This window comes from Molothrus ater, chromosome 4 (assembly GCF_012460135.2).
Source record: "Molothrus ater isolate BHLD 08-10-18 breed brown headed cowbird chromosome 4, BPBGC_Mater_1.1, whole genome shotgun sequence".
Lineage (NCBI taxonomy): Eukaryota > Metazoa > Chordata > Aves > Passeriformes > Icteridae > Molothrus > Molothrus ater.
The window spans coordinates 61062851-61081984 of record NC_050481.2 but is presented as its reverse complement, the minus strand read 5'-3'; the positions used below and the strand labels follow the sequence as shown (position 1 = coordinate 61081984).

The 19134-nt window shown below is 45.9% G+C and overlaps 2 protein-coding genes across 3 annotated transcripts; one reads left to right on the top strand and one right to left on the bottom strand.

Moving 5' to 3' along the window:
* The first annotated feature begins 3766 nt into the window (after positions 1-3766).
* Positions 3767-10640, top strand: GRPEL1 (GrpE like 1, mitochondrial). 2 transcript variants are annotated; one of them, XM_036382068.2, is made up of 4 exons: positions 3767-3861; positions 4927-5095; positions 7133-7214; positions 9724-10640. In XM_036382068.2, the coding sequence occupies exons 1-4, from the start codon at positions 3791-3793 to the stop codon at positions 10068-10070; spliced, it is 669 nt and encodes a 222-aa protein (XP_036237961.1). In that variant the 5' UTR covers positions 3767-3790; the 3' UTR covers positions 10071-10640. The 2 variants fall into 2 exon arrangements, with proteins under 2 accessions (XP_036237961.1, XP_036237962.1); XM_036382069.2 differs by lacking the exon at positions 3767-3861 and adding an exon at positions 3997-4165 and having other exon boundaries at positions 4953-5095.
* Positions 10641-12397: 1757 nt separating this feature from the next.
* TADA2B (transcriptional adaptor 2B) lies at positions 12398-18539 on the bottom strand. The gene is made up of 2 exons (XM_036382067.1): positions 18270-18539; positions 12398-17021 (listed from the first exon to the last, which is right to left on the bottom strand). Exons 1-2 carry the CDS (start codon positions 18537-18539, stop codon positions 16029-16031), a joined length of 1263 nt encoding a protein of 420 aa, XP_036237960.1. The 3' UTR covers positions 12398-16028.
* Between the last annotated feature and the right edge of the window lie 595 nt (positions 18540-19134).

Below are 19134 nucleotides of genomic sequence, written 5' to 3'. Positions count from 1 at the left end.
ATTTGTAAATCCTTGGGATACCAGATGACTTATGCATTACATTACAATAAATTGCCTCTGAAATTGTGGCATGCTGCTTTGGGGAAGGAACACTTCGGTGTCCTCCCAGGAACAGAACTTTTGTTATTCTAAATTGCTCTAATTAGCGCTCTTCAGAGCCCTGTGGCTATAGCTATTAGCTTTCCAACACAGCGACAACATTCTCCGGGCAACAAGATGGTTACAAAATACACCCTTCAAACTAGTTAGCAAAAGGCTATGGGAACTCAAAAGTACTCTTTATAATCAGAGCAAGATGTATGATTCTGTATTTTCAGCCTAGGGAAAAACCAGGCAGAATGTAAGTATTACACATTCACTCCTGGGAGAGTTTTCTTAAAATGTTTACAGTAAAAATGATAAATTCTGAATGTACAGATTAACTATTTTAGTATTGCTCGAATTAAAAGCAAATAAGGTTGTCTCCCTACACACACATCCCAACCTGCATTTCAGGATTAAAAGTTTCTGAATTCAAGTACTGATTTAAACTTTATTGTCCTCTGTCTGAAATGGACCCATGGATTATCTGATTCTCAGTCTTGGTAACCCTTACAGAAGAAAAACTGCTATTATTTTATACACAAGGATCAGTCCCTTGATTTGCCACTAGGCATCTTCCCAGAGCAGACTATGGAACACTGTGGCTGTGTGGTCTGATCTGTGATCTTTTCTAAAGGGCAGAGCTACTAATGTTTGTCTTCACTGCTGTATGGTTCAGTAACAGGCTCACAGCTACATTATTATTTTTTAATTTGATTTAGGTATTTCCTGGTTACTGGCCTGAAAGGTCACTGCTGGAATATTTACAGAGATATTTTTGGTGGTGTCCTCCCCACCCCAAGCTTGCTCCCACCACAGCTCAATATTTGGTTCTGGCTGGGATATAACATTTGATTGGAGAAGACACAACAGCCTTTCTCCTTTACCCTCAAAACATTAATAAGAAAGTTCATATCTGAAACACAAATGTAATGACATTCTGTTTGCTGCTTGAATAGCAACAAACTACATCCTAGCATTAGGACTCTGAACAAGGTTTGGGTTTTTTTTTTTTAAGAGAAATAGCAATGCCTTAATTTTTCATTTAAGTTTTCAAGCACAGACCTTACACTTGTGGCAATGTTCATCTTGAAGTATTATGGGGATTTTTTACTGCAAGTGCAATATTAATAAAAAGAGACTTATTCAGTTGATATTCTGAATTTTCAAAATATCACAGAAATTTCTTCGTGCTCACTACACAACTTTCTTGTAAGGTCCTGAAAGATTACTGCCCTTAATTGTAGTTGTAGAAATGTAGAAATGAGGTTAAGTAACTGCCCAAGACCACAAAGTTAATCACTAGTGGAAGTGGGAATGCTATCCTGACTATGTCATTCTATCACAAGCTCAGAGAAATTAGAGGTTAGAATCACTTTCAAACCACAAGTTGAAAAGTGGCAGCTGGTTCACAGAATCTTCTGTGATGGAAAGGACCCACAAGAATCAATGAGTCCAACTCTTAAGTGAATGGCCTATGCAGGGATGATGGTTGACTGTTTAGAATTCAGAATAAGCATTATTTATCTTCAATTCATATTTAAACCAAGTATTTATGTGAAGAGGTAAAGATTCCTTGATAGGGAGAAGACTGGATGAGAAAAAACTGTACTTGTTCCTGAACACTATGACAGCCAACCAGGCCCAGCAACAGATGCTGAATACTCAGGAGCTGAGTATAAAAACACCGAACTCCAGAGCTGACTCTGCAATAAACCCAGAACAGCCTGCAATAGCCTGAGTCAAAACAAGCCATGAAAAAGTCTTGAGTGGGACAGTACTTACAGCCAACATCAGCCAGGATGCAAACAAGCTCCAGTAAACTTGCATGTTCTTCTTCTGAAGCTGCAGATGTTGTTTGGTCTTGACCCATCAGCATCTAAGCCAGCTGCAGGTTTTTCATGGCAGCTGTTCTCAACTTGCACAACTCACAACAAAATGAATTTTCACTGTCCCTGATCTTGAAAGGTTACTTGCAGAAGGCCAGTGAAATGTCATTTGGGGTAAATGGCTTCTAATACAAGCAGGATATTGTTCCAGATATATAAAGTCTAATGTATATCCTCAGTTATTAAGGTATGTTGGCAGTGGGTTCTTCTCAGTCTTTTGTTATCAATTCTGTGATTTTGTGATCAATCATTAATCAAGCACAACTTCCAAAGATGGTGGGCAGCAAAGAAATGGAGACAAGCAGAAACAGGAATCTACATCCAAAGATGTGGGGGAAAACAACTCACAAGAACTATGAGACAGACAGACTCCTTGTCTAGGTTTTGCAAGGAATAATGTTTTCAGGAAATATTTTAAATACATCAGACCTAAAGATCCAATTGCCTTCTCTGTCTCATTTCTTCATGGCTTTCAGCAGATATCGTCCTTAATAGCTGCTCTTTGTTTTCTCCTTGTTCTCTATGATTCTCTCTCATCATTATCTTAACAAACTTCCTCAATTATTTCTTTCAATATTTCTGAGGATAAAGGTTGAAATTTGTGGCTCATCAACTTTCTGGAAAGCAGATACTGACCATTACTCCATGTGGACAGGACACGGCACACAACCTTCCTCTTTGCTGTGTTACGGGATCTACCAGAACAACCACAGGCAAAATAAGCCTCAGTGGGATCTAAACCTGTCATGGTATGAGGCCACTGACCTGTTCAATTTATCCTGCTTTCTGCACAGGCTGTGGCACAGCCCAAGCCAGACAAAGCAATCTGCTGAGTAAAGGCCATTTTGGAACCTTGGTGCACCCTGGCAAAGTTCCACTGTACTGAGCAAGGTCCCACGGGATCCTCATGCAGTGAGCCAAAAATGTCTTCTACACCTTCTCTTTCAGTATGAAGTTTAATTTTTCACTGAAATATAACAACTACTAAATTTGCATTACGGAATTTGCATCTTTATCCTTCAGATTTCATTTGGAAAGTGCACAAACACGTGCAGGAATCAGGCTAACAGCTGGCATTCAGGCATCTGTGCATAACCTAGCACTCAGCCTCACAGCTGTACAACAAATACGTGACCCTGATTTATTTCCCCCTCCCCTTTAACAAGGTATTGACAAAGCAACTGAGGAGCTGCCCGAGTTCAGCTATCCCAGCATCACGGAGCAGGGCTCCCTCAGCCTCCAGTTACACAGGACACTTGCACAAACAGTTTGCACAAGCAGGTGGCCAAGTCTCGAACTAGTGGATTAGCAACATTATCCTATTTAATGAAAGCTCAAGATTTCATTAAATGAAATTATTGTCTAGCAAGAGTTTACACAGCAGTTACAGCGAGTGTGTGTCGATCGAAACCTCTCCGTGGAGATTTGCAAATTACTGACGGGTGCTACAAGGTGTTATTGGTAACGGGCTTATCCAGCACTTAAAATGAGCTAAAATCTTAAAACTCTTCCAGTCACAGCTAGGACAGGTGGATCACGCGAGCAGCCCCCACCTAACAGCGACTCCCCCCCTCCCACCAGACAAAATGGCGGCCGGCCCGCGCCCCGCCCGCGGCCCTGCCCACCGCGCGTCACGGTGGGGCGAGGCGCGCGCGCCCCTCTGGGCGCTCCGCCGCGCCCCGGAATAGCCGCATGTTCGGCCTAGGGCGGCGCGTCCGCCGCGCTGATTGGCTCTCGGCCGCGTCACTCCCGGCCCGCCCGCTCGCTGATTGGCGCGGCGCGGGGGGCGGGCCGAGGCGGCCGGCGGACAGGAAGGCGCCATGGCGGCCGTGGTCCAGTGCGTGCGGGGAGCGCTGCGCCCGCGCCTCCCGCTACTGAGCGTCGCGCTGAGGTGAGGGGGCCGCGCCGTGCCGCGGCGCTTGCCCGACACCGGGCACTCGGGCTGGGACCGCGCTCACCGCCGCACCGGCAGGAGAGCGAGGCGCGGTCCCGCCGCGCTGGGGTCCCAAGCCCTGAAGAACCCTGACCGACAGCCGGGCCGGGCCGCGCCGGGGCCGCCCCCATCCCCTGCCGCTCTTCGCTGCTCTCCCTTGCCCTTCTCCGGGAGAGCGGGCCCGGCTCGGCCCGGCTCTGCGGGGAGCCCGGAGGCTTCAGGCCCGGAGTGCCCATGCGGCGGGCGGGGATCGAGCCCTTGTGTGAGGGCGGCGCTGGTCCCGCAGCCTCGTCCTTGGGGGGTTCGGCTCGCTCAGCCTCGGGAACGCCGCGGGGCGATGAGGAGCCATTGTGTGTGTGTGTGCGGGCGGGCCCGGGGGTGCCGCTGCACAGCGGGGACAGGCGGCCCGGGGGTGCCGCTGCACAGCGGGGACAGGCGGCCCGGGGGTGCCGCTGCACGGCGGGGACAGGCGGCCCGGGGGTGCCGCTGCACAGCGGGGACAGGCGGCCCGGGGGTGCCGCTGCACGGCGGGGACAGGCGGGCCCGGGGGTGCCGCTGCACGGCGGGGACGGGAGGCCCGGGGGTGCCGCTGCACGGCGGGGACAGGCGGGCCCGGGGGTGCCGCTGCACAGCGGCCGGGCCCGGCTCTGCGCCTGGCTTTTCTGGGAGACTCTTGCCGGCGATTGCATCACGGAATTTGTTTCTTCATAGAGTGCAGGGCTGAAAACGCGTGCTCCCCTTTGAAGCTCTGTGAAGTTCTGTGACTATAAACTGAGTGTAGTGGACGCTTACAAGCTGATATCTTGCAGCAGTTACTTACTACTACAGTTTAAATGGCCGGAGATCTGCTGCTTCTGATGGAGGGTTCTGCACGCAGTATTCACAGGCTTAGAATCGTATTAATTCATGCTTTGATGTGGGAATTTTGTGGATGTTATGTGTCCAAGTGTCTTTTATGTCTAGAAAATGCTGATATCTTACAAAATAAGCAATAGAATAGTAATGTCCATCTTCTTACCTTAGAACATCTCCACGACTGTTTTGTGCAGCAACACAACAGAAAAATACCGGCCAGAACTTGGAAGAGGACCACAGTCAGAGCCAAAATGAGCAGAAGGTGGAACCCAGCTCTGCTGAAAAACTGCTAGCTGAAGAAAAGGCCAAACTGGAAGAACAACTAAAAGAAGTTACTGTAAGTGCCCCTGGGTTATTAGGTTGCACATGTTGCAAGCTGTGTGCCCAAGAGCCTGCTCTGTGGGTTCTCAGTGCACAGTCTGGATATGGTTATGTGACATCTCTTTAGTTGTGTAAAATCCACAATTTGATAATTTCTTTAAACTTAAGAGTACATGTCCTAAAGACCTAGGATGCATCTGTTATAAATGATCAAATCAGCAGCCAAATTAGTAATAAAAATTTAACAAAGACTTATTAGATTGATGACAAAAATGAAATCTAAAAAAAAAAACCCACCACAGCCAAGACAGCGTCAGCCCCGGGTTTCAGCGCTGGGTGAACCAGGATCCGACTGACAAAGTGCCAGCGTTTCCCCAGTGGTTCACCCCGAGGGCTTCAAGCAGCCAGTTTATATACAGTTTATTCTGCCTGAGGCAGGGATGACCTGAACGTTTCTTTGTATCTCTTGACATGTAGAACTGGCTCCATACATGTGCAGAAACAGACAAAGGTAGGTCCAGGGGTCCAGAAGGATGAGTGATTCAGACATTCCACAGAAACTATCAATCGTGGCCCAGGAAGGTTTCTTTCATAGTTAACAGACTTGATATTATCTCAGCGTTGTCCGGGAACTAATTGAATAAACATAAGACTGCTCCCAGCCAGGGTGGTCACAGAATACAATATTTTATACACATATATAGCATGAATTATCTCTACCATATACTACACATCCCTGGTCAAAAATTAAGATCTTGGTTAATTTCTTTCCAGTTTCTGGATGGAGTTGGACCTTTTCCTGCCAGAAAACTTGTAACTGGTTTTCACATAGGTTTTGCTCAGTGGAGAAGTAATTTCTGGGAGCCATGGAAGGGTGTGCATGTGTCTCTGGTGTGTGCATTTGTGTGTGTTAACAGTAGACTTCATGGAAACAGCTGCTGACTTTCCAAAGGTCAGAGTTAATGGTGCTTAGCTTTTGTACAATAGTGTACTTAAGCTGTAGTTGGGAAGTTTCAACCCTTTTCTGTTGGAGAGCCCTTCAGACTCCAGGCTGAAGTGTCACATCCCTTCTCTGTGGCCTCGTGTATTCTCTCCTGTGCACAACTGCAGCAGCTGAAGGATGCCCGGGGAGGTGGGAGGTGGGCATTAAGCTAAAATACTAACGAGTGCTTTATATAAAATGTCTTTCTGACATTTGAGGCTTCAATAGGTAGCCCAGAACCTTCTGTAGAACCAGCATCTGTGGATCATATGTGGACTGAGTTTGCTTTCTGTTGCCCTTCCCAAAGCTCTACAGGAAAAATTTGAGATGTCATTTCATGTCTTGGTTTGCTGTTGGTTGCTTAATGCAGCTCTTCAGGCAGCTTGTTGACTATTTTTATTCTGTTTTGCGATTCTTTACTGGCATACAAAGCTCAAGGATATTCAAGGTGGAAGCCATTCAGGGTTAGTTGGTAAAGCACTCAGTGTGAATTTTTATTTTATTAATTTTATTGTATTTCACATCATAGTGCATCTGCTGGTAAATGGCCATATTTCTAGGAATAGACCAAAACTTGACCTAAACAGAGGAGTTAGGCTTCAGTTTGTAAAGGCTGAGAAAACTGAAGGTACCCTGTGGTGTTTATGCAGGAGGAAGAGATGGTTTGGAAGGCATGCCTGGGTTGAATCTGATTTGCTGTATTGTCAGTGTTCCTCGTGACTGATGAAGGATTTCTGGGAGCACACAGCAGAAAAAGCAGAAATACTGGGTTCATAGAACTTTATATATCTGTAGAGGGAAATTTTTTTTCCAGCTAATCTGTTGACAAATACTAAGAGTTTGGAAAACTATCTAATTTCCTTTCCCACATTTCTGTCCTTCTGAAGTGAAGCAAACTTTAGTCTTGCTAGGAGAGATGGGGTGATAATTGACATGTTCTTTCAGATTACCCTAAATGGTGGATTTAGGGTATGAAGCTGTTTAAAATGCTGTTTTATACTGAATATGCTGGATTGTTGTCAGCTGCCTGACTAGGAGGAGTAACTTCTGTTACTTGTTTTTCTTCTTTAGGAGAAGTACAAGCGTGCCTTGGCAGATGCAGAAAACGTGAGGCAAAGAAGCCAGAAACTGGTGGAAGAGGCAAAGTTATACGGTCAGTGGAGGCTCCTGGTGTTCACTCAGTGAGACCCAGGAAATGCAAAACCTGGAAAAATGAAGCTGACTGACCTTGCAGTATTGACAAGTTCTGACAATGATTCTGACTACGTGCTTAAATAATGCTTTTGAGGCAGAGAGGTTTGAACAGTTCCTCAGTTTGCATCAGAATTGTGACCATCTCCCCAGCCAATGGCAAGATTTAAACTGCTGAAGTCAACAGCTGACACTTTCTCTAAATTTGGTATCTGGTTTCCTACAATGTGTACTGCATTTGTAGATTTTTTAGTAAATTTTGCAGCCTGAAGTTTGCCTTTTTCATGTATTTTGGTCTCAGATCTTACCAAGAGCATAGAATATTGGTTTGCCTTCTGGTTTGAGTTTCTGGTTGGTTTTGGTTTGTTTGGTTGTGGTTTTTTTTGTTTGTTTGTTTGTTTTTGGGGGGGTTGTTTGTTTGTGGTTTTTTTATTGTTATTTTTTGAGGGGGATGTTTGGTTGTTTAGGGACTTTTTTGTGGGGTTGAGATGGTTGGTTTTTTGGGGTTTTTTTGGGCTGGTTGAGGGTTTTGTTGTTTTCTGTTTTTAGTGTTTGTTTTGAATTTGGTCCTTTTTTGATTTTGGGATATTTTTGTGGGTTTTTTTAGCCTTTTACAGTTGAATAACTGTTCTGTTGAAGATGAAACCTTTCAAATAGAAGTAATGCCTCTGAATGAACGGATTCTTTTCAGGGGTAGAAATGTACAATCACTGGCTGTGAGGAGTGCTAGAAGCACATCTTCCTTCAAGAGCTAGGCTAGCAGCATCTGATTTAGCTTTCTGACATTTCCAACACATCTGTAAAACAGAAGTTGTGTGCAAATGCTGCAGCAGCAGAGTGCTGTTTTATCCTGATGTTTGAAAAATGAGCTGTTCTTTTTCACCACACACCATACACAGCTGTAGTTTAATTCTCAGTACTCAAGTTCTCATTTCTGAATACAGGGACTCCAGTTAATGTGTACTGTAAGAAAAGTACATAGTACTCTTGCATTCTTTTTCATGGATGTTTGAGTGCTTCATCCTGAGGTTGATTTGCAACAAGCATTGTTTGACTAATGTTCTACATACTGCAAAGGACTTGGAGTCATGTCTGAGCTCAGAGGTGCTACAATGGAAATTAATTTATTTTGAAAACTAGATTACATATAATCTGTAAGTTTTATTGCTTGTGCATGGCTGCTTGTTCTGTTAAAAAAGAGAAATTCCTTTCTGAGACTTGCATAAATTCTGAGTTGCAGTCACAGATATTTGCAAATATCATGTATGCAATAAAAAAAACGAACCAAACCACCTTCTGAAGAGTTTGGTTATTTGGTTTGATGCAGATAACTAGAAGCTGATTTGTCTATATTTGGTACAGTTCAGCCCCAATCACAGCTCTAGTTTCTAGTTTAAAACCATGACAGTTTTTTTTCAGATTGTTGGAACTACTGGGACGTTGTTAGTCACTGTTCTGTAAAGAGCTTGAGTCTCTACAGAGCTGAGCAGTTGTTAGAGAGACCCTTTCCTGAGAACCAGCTGATCCCCACAGATCTTGTAAGGTGCTTCTACAGTTATGGGGTTTTTTTTGTTTAAACCAAAGATGTGGCCTCTGGTAATGGTCATATCACTTCTTGGTAAGGAAAAAAAAAAAAAAAACATCCAAAATGTGAGCTAGAATTTAAAGGCTGAATCCAGCTTAAAAAAGAACCAAACCAAAACCCAAACTGAAACCCAGTGCTGTTTGTCTTTTGCTTACCTCTATGCAGAAATGTGTTAATTTATTGAACTGTTTTAGTTTTTCCTTGATTGTTAATGCCTTAAGTGAGATTAGTCCAGATTCTTTTAGTGTCTTTCAGTCCAGATTCTTTAGAGCCTCAGGACAAGGACTGTGATTAATTTGGAAATTGCTCAGTATTTGCAAGGCACAGCTGCTGATTCTGTAAAAGAGGTTTGTAGAGGGAGGGAGAGGTGCAAGTTCTTTTCATTCAAGGAAGAATCCTTGTTCATCTCCTGAAATCCTCATGAGTCTGGTTACATGCTTGTCTTCTGCAAATCTTTTTACGACATCAGATTAAAAGGTAGAAAAGTAGGAATAAGGCAACATAATGCTTTGAACGTTAGGTGATGAGAGAGACATGAGGAAATTACTTGAAGCCATCTGAAGGTTTTGGTAACTTTGGTAAGAATTCTGTTATTTTTATGTCATCAGCCTAACTTTACTCATTTGAGTTAAAATCACTTTTTTTTTTGTTTTCCATAGAAGTAGAGGAGATGGTGTGGATTTCAAGGTATCTCTAATAGTTCTTTATTGTCATCCAAAACTGGAAAGGATATTTTACCCCAAATGATTACAGTATCTCATATATTCTTAAAAGTCTGACAGTGCAGATTATTGCTGTAGCTTTTGGGGTTGTGATGTTGGGGGATTTTAACACTTGTTTCCCTCAGTGGACTAATCCCATTCTCTCCTCCTTTATCCATTTTCAGGGATCCAGAGCTTCTGTAAGGACTTACTAGAAGTTGCAGACATTTTGGAGAAAGCAACAGAAAGCGTTCCAAAAGAAGAAATTAAAGACGAAAACCCTCACTTGAAGAGCTTGTACGAAGGTCTTGTCATGACAGAAATGCAGATTCAGAAGGTGTTTAAAAAGCATGGCCTGCTCAGACTGAACCCTGTGGGGGCCAAGTTCGATCCGTACGAGCACGAGGCGCTGTTCCACACGGCCGCCGAGGGGCAGGAGCCCGGCACCATCGCGCTGGTCTCCAAGATCGGCTACAAGCTGCACGGCCGCACGCTGCGGCCCGCCCTGGTGGGCGTGGTCAAGGACGCCTAGCGGCTCCCGCGGCCGCTCTCCGGTGCCCTACGACTATTAAACAGCTGGATGGTTTTTCTCTCACACCGTGCTTCCCTCGTTCCTCTGCTCCCTGAGAGGGTTACATGAGTCGGTTGAGGTTTCCCAGTGAAAATGAAGTAACCGATGAAATTCTCCTGCTTAGTGGCCTTCGACATCACTGTTCCATGAGCTCTTCTTTAGTGTGAAGAGAGCCATTAAGCCCCCTAATGCTTTAGATTAGATAATGTTTTATACAACTATTGCTCCTGAGATGGTGAATTAAATTGAAAAGAATGAAACGCTCACAAGAATGGTGCAATTTCGAGTTTATCACTGTGTGTGGATTGAAAATGCAGATAGTGGTTCAGACACTTCCTTTGGTTTTGTAGAATCTCACCTTGCAGAAGAAGTGATGTAGTACAAATAACCTGCCTTCTGCAAGCACCCATCAGCTTTTACACACTGATGTGATAAATGCCCTGTTTTGTCTATTCAGAAATAATCTCTCAACAACTGAAGCTGAAACCTGTGTGAATTCTGAACTGTAAATAAATGGCAGTGGAGATTAGATATCTTTTTAATTGTTCAACCCTTTTGTCCTGTACTAACATTGAATCAGGAAAACCATCTAATACTTGTATGGCATTGGAGAACCAATAGAATTTATCCTATCTCTGGATTTTTAATTTAATGTTGTATAAATTGGTTTAAATAATTTTTATAGTCTTGTAACTTTCAGCTTTGCAGTCAGTTTGTTATGCAAACTGTAGTTACAATCCTGATGAGAGCCAGAACACCCAAAGAAGTGAATTGCTCAGAGTTTGGTATATGATTTCTTTAAGACTTATATAAATAATTGCATGTAAGTGGCTCAAACCAAAGTGTGAACCTAGTTTCATTTTCTTTATTTCTAACATTTACTCAGCTTTGATATTAGATTGCACCAGAACTTTTCTCTATGCAGCTCTTGCCATGTCTGACTCCACCTGCTGCTCCCAATCCTGCAGAATCAGCATAAAATACAGCACATGATTACCTGAACAACATTTGTCTGGTCACCTGGATAGGAGTGGGTGGAACCTGGCAAATTACACAACTGACAAAGGATCTGTCCTCTTGTGTTCTGAAAGCCCACACTGTTAACACACAGGGACAGGATCTTCAAACTTAGGGAAGTTATTAGGTCCTGTAAAAAGTAAATACTTCTGAATTTTTTACCATGTTTCTGGTTATTGTGGATTAAGGAGCTTCTTACCTTAAATATTGATTACATTTTTTGTGATTCAGATAGAGTTGCCAAGAGCTTACTGAACACTGGACCTACTCCTAGTGAGAAGTGATTAGTCATTCCTTAAGACATTTTGCCCAGTGTTGGTTTCCTTCATGGGAATTAAGCAGTTAACCAGGAACAGCCTAAGTGCATAAAACTGTTTGGAGATTAGTCATGTTAATCATATTTAAGGATTCATTCCTTCTCAACTCTACAAAAGAATGCTTTTACTGGGCAGAGGAAGGAGAGTAATTATCTGATGTGTGAAGACAACTACAATGTAAAATTTTTAAACTTATCAAGTACAGGGGAAAAATGCAAAGATCAAGTTTAAAAATAGAGGGGGAAAAGGGAATTCCATATACTAAAGTTGAATTTGGAAGTATCTTTCCTCCCTCTGGGTTTAAGAGCACACTGTAGTTGTGTGCAGTAGGATTGAAGAAATTGTGTTGTTGCACTTTGACTGGGACCTGTTCTCACAGCTGATAGCAAAAAGGGACCAGGTTCCATTTTATATAAAGAACTGTCATGTGTTATGTCCCCTCCCAGTCCCTCTGGATCTAAACTCAATGTAATAACAATGTCCTTAGTATAGCAGTTTTTGTAATAGAGTTAAAACAAAGGGACACATTGTTGCCTAGCAGATGAAGATTTTGTTAATGAGCTTCCCAGTGCTTCACACAGTCATTTTGGACTGCATCAATTCATTAGGGGTGTTCTCAAAGACAAGCTCCTGTTCATGTTCAACACAGGGTCATCTTTGAAGCTGGTAACTGAGTCTCTCATTTAAGTGCTTCCCCTGCCCTCAGAAAGGCTTTGGCTGGAGTGGGTCAGTCTGTGCAGAGCTCCACCAACCTGTGCCCTCTGCCATAGCCCAGGAAGGAGCACTGAAGAAAGGAAGGAAGTTCTGAAATTTAAACACCCAACAAAGCTAGCACCAGTACTAGCTGTCTCCTACACTGCATTTCCACCCATCACATTTAGCTGCAAGGCAGCTTCAATTGTTAGTGCAAAGATTTAAGCCATTTTCCTACATTATTGTTGAATCAATCAATCATTGAAAGAAACTTTAATACAAGTTTATTTACCAATTCACAACGCAAAAATTAGTAAAATGCTGTGTGCAAACATCAGTGAGGCTTTGTGTGATTTCAGCACAGGCGTTTGTGTGTCTGGCACAGCTACAAATGTAAACTGCAAATGAAGGCAACGTTCCCTCTAAGGAAGAAAGAAGCTGATGAGCTGAACATGCTCATGGGGTTATCTTGCTTCACAGCATTGAGTGTGCCATCACTTAGGAGTGACTGGGGCACAGGCAAAACCATTTTGTGGGAAGAGTAAACCAGAAGGTTCATGAAGCCCGTTCCAGTTGCAAAGGAATCGAATGCAGTGGGGAACAAGAGAATAAGGGCAGAGCTTAGTTTGGGAGACTTCCCAGGCAGTTCCTGGTGCAAACCCACAAACCCTGCTCTCACTGCCTGCTGGGCCTGTCAAGAGCAGGGGCACGAGGGGCTGGAGCCAGAGCCCTGCAGCATCCGAGCCCAGCACTGGGCAGTGCACAGGGAGGGAGATGGAGGCTCCCTCCAGCACAGCCCTGGGATGGGACACACAGCACAGTCCCCACCCAGGGCACAAAATCAGGATTTTCAACAGCTTAGAGAGTGTTGCTTCTCCATAGGCTTACATCAATGGTGTTAAGACAGATACTATCATTAGTAATAACTTTAATTAGAAAAGAGCATTAAGCATATAAAACACCTTGTCATTAGCAACATGAAGGCTGGATTATTTGTACAGTACAGGAAGCACTTCCAGATCAACACAAAATACAAGTTGAAAGAGCTCTTTGCCGTCTCAGCCCCTTCACCACAGAAGAGAAGCAGCATAGCTGTAGTAAATTGCTGGATTAACATTAACTGCATCTCAATTTATAAGCAATCAAACAGAAAACCAGCAGCTCATAACAAAGGAATGCTTAGACTAAATCAGTTCCATGTGAAATATGGAACAGCAGCATCCTCTAGTGCAAGTCACCTTTAAAATTAAAAGCGTAGCTGAAAATGAGACATTGCTTCTAGGGAAGCCTGTTCCAAGGGACTAATATTTGCTAAAGCAAACATTTACCACCTTGAGTTAGCTTGCAAGTACAAAATAAATATTGATATCCATATTGCATACATTAAAAATACTTTTATTTTACATTCATTTTGATGTTCAATAAGTTACATCTAGCACCAAAGAAACATTTTGGAGGGGTTGAGGAATTAAGAAGCTACAAAGTGTAAAAGCAGAATTCACTTCAACATTTAAATGACTCATTGGTGCCTAGATTTTTTCCTAAGTTATTGTTCAGATGGGCTTTATGCTATTGCTTCAGTTTAACTTAGATGTGCCAAAACAGTGTAGAAATATGAAAATCACAGATTTGAGGGAAAAAACCCCAGAAGAACCAAAACCAAAACAAATCTCTCAAACTCCCAGCTACATGCAGAATTGAGGCTTCAAAACAGCATGTTATGGCAGTTAAATAACCAAGTTACAAGAAGAACCAAATTGCATAACTAGAATGCTGAAAAGAAAGACTGAGCTTCCTTCCCACAGGAGCAGGACAGAGAAAATAACCAAGGGTTTATACCTAATGAACTTGTGTGCTGCTTGTACATGCAAATAGGGTGGAAGTGGTTATTAAAGCTACTCAGCACACTGCAGTTAGCTCCACTGCTGCCAAGAAGAGACAGTTTTGTCTCGAGTATGCCACAACAAACCACTTACAGATAAGCCAAACAAAGTATTACATCCCAGAGGACATAGCCCTTACCTTTTTTGAAGGGACATAACATAAGCTCAAAAGAAAAAGGCACTAGAGTTTTGGTTTTTTTTCCTTAGAAATGCTGGCTTTGTAATTGTTCTAAACTCTTTCTAAACCCTTTTACTCTAAACTCACTGGTAACACTAGTTTGGTAATGCTGGATGTATTAAATGAAACCCAGTTCTCATCAGAATACCCTGCCAAACTGCAGAATTAATACTGTTTTAAGATTTTGTGGTATCCTCACTGACTACAGCCCAAAGCATCAAGCAAGATGACATTTCCAGGCCTGGCCTTGAAGCCAGTCAGGTTCCAAGTTTGGTACTGCACTCCAGACCTGCCCAGCCCGCCTCCAGCCACAGCTTCCTGCTCCAGACACGACCAGCAGAGAGGCTTAGGCACAAGTAACTATTCCATCTTCCATGTGGCAACCACTGGTTTTTATTCATTTGGTTAAATACCAGCAGGGAATTGAAGGATGAAATGGGCAGAAAATTTTTTTTCTAATTCTCCTTCAACATTCCCCTTAATCAACAGATCTTACTAGAACACTGCTGTGGGCTGGGCATTTGTGTTTCCCACTGTGCTACATCCCAGCTGGTGCTGGCTCCAGCAGCACTCCAGGCAGCCGCTGCCAGAACTGGAGGAGATCCCTCCCAAGGTGCACTGCCCTTCTTCCTGTCAGTAAACTCAGATTCAATGGGCCTGGGCTGGTACATTTCAAGGTATGTGCAATTCAGCCTGCAGGGGCTGGTTAACCAAATTTGGGAATGCTATGTGCATTTTGACCAAATCTGCATCAATTGTTATTTTTGTTTTTAAAGACCAATCTCAGCCATCACAACCCATTTGAGAATCTTGCTCCCTTTCCCTGACTTCCCAACGAAATTCAGGAGGCAGCTACACCTCCTCAGCCTCCATGAGCTCAGCAGTTAAGATCCCAAAGGAGGATAGGCAGACTCCCCCAGTAAGGAAAAAACAGTGATTTTGCTGCCTGAGGCTCTCAACTTCTGCTAAACACCTCACTGCCTACTCTCCCAAATGCCATTTCTGCCCAAATCAGGTACCTTGCTGTAGCTGACCCCTCCTCTGGAGCAGAGCACCACAGCTGCTGGGGATTCCTGACACTCCAGTACCAAGCAGGAAACGTCAACTCTTCAGAGGGGTCTGTTTCAGGAAACTCGGGTCAAAACAATGCCCGGATCAGCTGGGAGCTCTTCAAGAACCCCCCTCCACAGCACAAGTCCCTGGAGGCATCTCAGCTACCCCATTTCCTCCCTTCCTTCCACTCCCTGCCACAGCTCAGCCCTGCTGTACTCCTGAACTCTCATCCCGGCGTCCCCACGCCTCGGCTGTAGTCACGAAGGACAATGTTCCAAAAGCTTAGCACTGCTCACCAAAGTCCCTGCTCACCTGCTCCTGAGCACAGGACTTCTGTAAGCTTCACTTTGCTGCCAGCATTATGCCAAAAAAAAAAACAAAACAAAGGGTGAAGAAAGTTTCCAGTGAATGAAACTATCTCCTACCTTCAAAGAAAAGCAAGGATTACACTGATATTCATTTATCCAATAGTACGGACTAAAGCAACTACTCTGGGACTACCGGACTTGAGTAAGTTCACATGAAAAAATCTGTTCTAAGAATGTACCAAAAGCAGTGAAATCCAATGTAGAAGTTTCACAATTAAGTATTTTCCATGATCCAAAGCAAAAGTCTATTTAAACCACCATGGATCAGGATGACTGTGGAGGTTTATGTATTTGCTCTTTTGTGTTTTTAAGCGACATGGTTTCTGTATCTTTGGGGAGGGAAGGAAAAAATAACGAAGTCCTTGAGGCTGTAATGGGCCTCTGCTGTGTTTTTTGAGATCAGCTGAATTTCATGAAGCATCCCTGGATATCCAACCACTTTCTGTCAGAAAGTTTAAAATCCTTTTCTTCAGTACCTTATCTAAGTAACTGGGAAGGCGACTCTTTGAAGGAATTCCTTGTCTTTTTTGGAGATGGTCTTTAATGATGATAGTTTTTACAGTCACATAACGTGCAGGACTCAAGTTCAGAGAGCTGCAGAGCACCTTTTCCCTGTCCGACAAGAGTTCAAAGCCAGGCAGGTTTTCAATGGCAGCAAATTCACCTTCTTTACCCTCTTCCTTCCCTCTCTTGGAACTAGCTATGTTCTTGTTCTCCTTCCTCTTTTCCCGTTTGTGCCGGGCCGCCTCGTACTCTGCCGACTCCTCCATTTTGGTGATCCCGTTCCGCCGGTACCGCTGCAGCTCCCGAATCTTCGCTCGAAGTATCCTCTCCTTGTGCATGTTCTCAAAGAAGTCTTCAAACTCCTTACAAGACATGAACTGGTACAAAGGCCTCAGTTTCAACCTCAACTCCTTCTCTTCCTTTGTGATCTTCCGTTTGGGAGTTTTCTCCTTGTCCTTTTTGTCCTTCCCTAGGAAGGCCGGTACCAAGTTATAATCTCGCGCGATGTTCTTGCGCCGCTGCCTCTCCTTGAGCTTCCTCACGTACATGTCCACGTGAGCCCTCTTCAGCTCGATCTCCACGTCGTCGTCGTCGTAGTTGACCGAGAGGCCGCTGATGAGCGTCTCGGCGTCCTGGTCGTACTCGATCTCGTAGTCGTCGCGCAGGGGCATGTAGCCCAGCTGCTGCTGCTCGGCCACCGAGATGTCCAGCGGCGGCAGCGGCGTCGTCAGGCTGGGGGACAGCGGGCCGCCGCTGGGACACGTGTGGTCCGTCACCCTGTTGGGAATGGTGTCAGGGATGCAGGCCTTGCCCAGGTTGCCGTGGATGTACATGCTCACGTAGTGCTCCATCACCTCCTGCGGCGTTCGGGATGCGCCCACGTGAGCGGCCATGTCCTCCTAAACAGAAGAAACAGAGGAGTGATGAAATGATTCCTGTTACTTCTCCAGCATAATGAGCACTCAGAAAGGGCATGACTTTCTCCTTGCTCCTCAAAAGTCAACTCCCAGTACCTAAACTTCTCTAGCAATACCGGCCCCATTTCTATCAGATCTGTGATTTCAGCTCTGGATGAGCATTTACAGTGCATGGAGGCAGGTAAGCCACGAAAACAGCACCTCACAGTGACTCCCACAAAGCCAGCTCACCATAACCAGGAAGCTTTCCAAGCCCCAAGACAACACCAATAGCACTGTACCTCATGGGTTTTGCTTGTTTATATCACATTGCTGAGGAGCAACATGGAAATAAACAGTATTTACTGTAAGAGTAACAACTTTTGTTCTTTTCTAGTTATTTAAGAACTAAGCAAGCTGCAACAGTTGTACACTTTAAAGTTTTGAAAAAGTCCTTATATTTAATGAAGCAAAACATAAGTAACAACAAATCAAGTAAATCAGAAATGAATCAAATGGTCCAGCAGAGGGCAATGAGGATGACCGAGGGACTGGAGCATCTCTTACAAGGACAGGCTGAGGGACTTGGGCTTGTTCAGCCTCAAGAAGGGACAACTGAAAGGGGACATCACCAAAGTCCATCAGTATCTGAAGGGAGGTGTCAGACGGACCAGGCTCTGCTCTGTGGCACCAAGCAAAAGGACAAGAGGTAACAAGCAGAAACTGATGCACAGGAAGTCCCACATGTACGTGAGAAAGAACTTCTTCACTGTGCAGGTGACTGAGCACTAGGACACACTGCCCAGAGAGGCTGTGGGGTCTCCCTCACTGGAAACAGCCAAGAACAATCTGGATGCAATTCTGTGCAATGTGCTCCGGGATGACCCAGTGGAGTCCTTTCCGACCTGGCCCACTCTGTGACTCTGAGACGCTTTCCCACGGCTGCATTTAAGCCCAGGTCTGGCGGTGCAGTGCCGCTGAAGGCGAGCAGCCAGCCCCAACCGGGACACACGGAGGCAGAGGCCGAGCACGGCTCAGAGGCAGGTGCCAGGTCTGTGACACGGACGGGCTGGCGGGAGGCAAACGCAGAGCTTGGAGCGGCGACAGCTCCGAGCTGCGGGTGCGCTCCTGGGAGCGGCGGGGAGCGAGGGGCAGCCCGGGCTCTGCAGCGCAGGACGCGCCCCGGGGCTGCTGTCAGGGTCGCCGGTCCCAGCAGGAGGATCGCCCCCGCCCCTGTCCCTCGGCCCTTACCCAGTTGCCGAAGCCGAACTGCTCGATGGCGTCCAGCAGCAGCTGCTCCTCGCGGCTGCTCCAGCCGCCCTCGGCCTCGGCGCCCCAGAGGGTGAAGCGGCCGCCGTCCACCAGCTGGTAGCCGTGCCATCGGCGGTGCGGGCCGATCTCGGCGCCCGCCGAGAAGCACTCGGGGCAGAGCTCGATGTCGGCGCACTCGGTGCAGCGGAAGCGCAGCGGGCTCACCTCGGCCAGGCAGTACACGCAGTACTTCTTCCCCAGTTCCGCCATCTTACCCCGCCCGCGCGCGCGCGCGGCCGCGCCCCCGCCGCCCGCGCCGCCAATGGCAGCGCGCTGGGGGGGCGGGGCCTCGGCCAGCGCCGGCCAATGGGGCCGGGGCTGGCGGGCGCGGGGGGTGTCAGCGCGAGGCGGCGGCTCCGATTGGCCGAGCCGGGCCCGTCTGCCCTTCCCGCGGCCAATGGGAGGAGCCGCCCCGAGCGGAGCTGCCGCGCAGGGGCCGCCCGCCAGAGGGCGGGGCCGCGCAGGAGCAGGGGGCGGGGCCTCGCGGGTGCCCGGCAACGGGGGAAGCGGGGCCGGGCCGGGCCCGGCGGGAGGAGCCTCGTCAATGTCAGTGTCACTGTCATTGCCAGTGTCAGTGTGTCATTGCCAGTGTCAGTGTGTCAATGTCAGTGTCAGAGTCATTGCCAGTGTCAGTGTGTCATTGTCAGTGTCACTGTCATTGCCAGTGTCAGTGTGTCATTGTCAGTGTCAGTGTCATTGCCAGTGTCAGTGTGTCAGTGTCAGTGTCACTGTCATTGCCAGCGTCAGTGTGTCAGTGTCAGTGTCAGTGCCATTGTCAGTGTGACATCCCAAACGGAAGCACCTC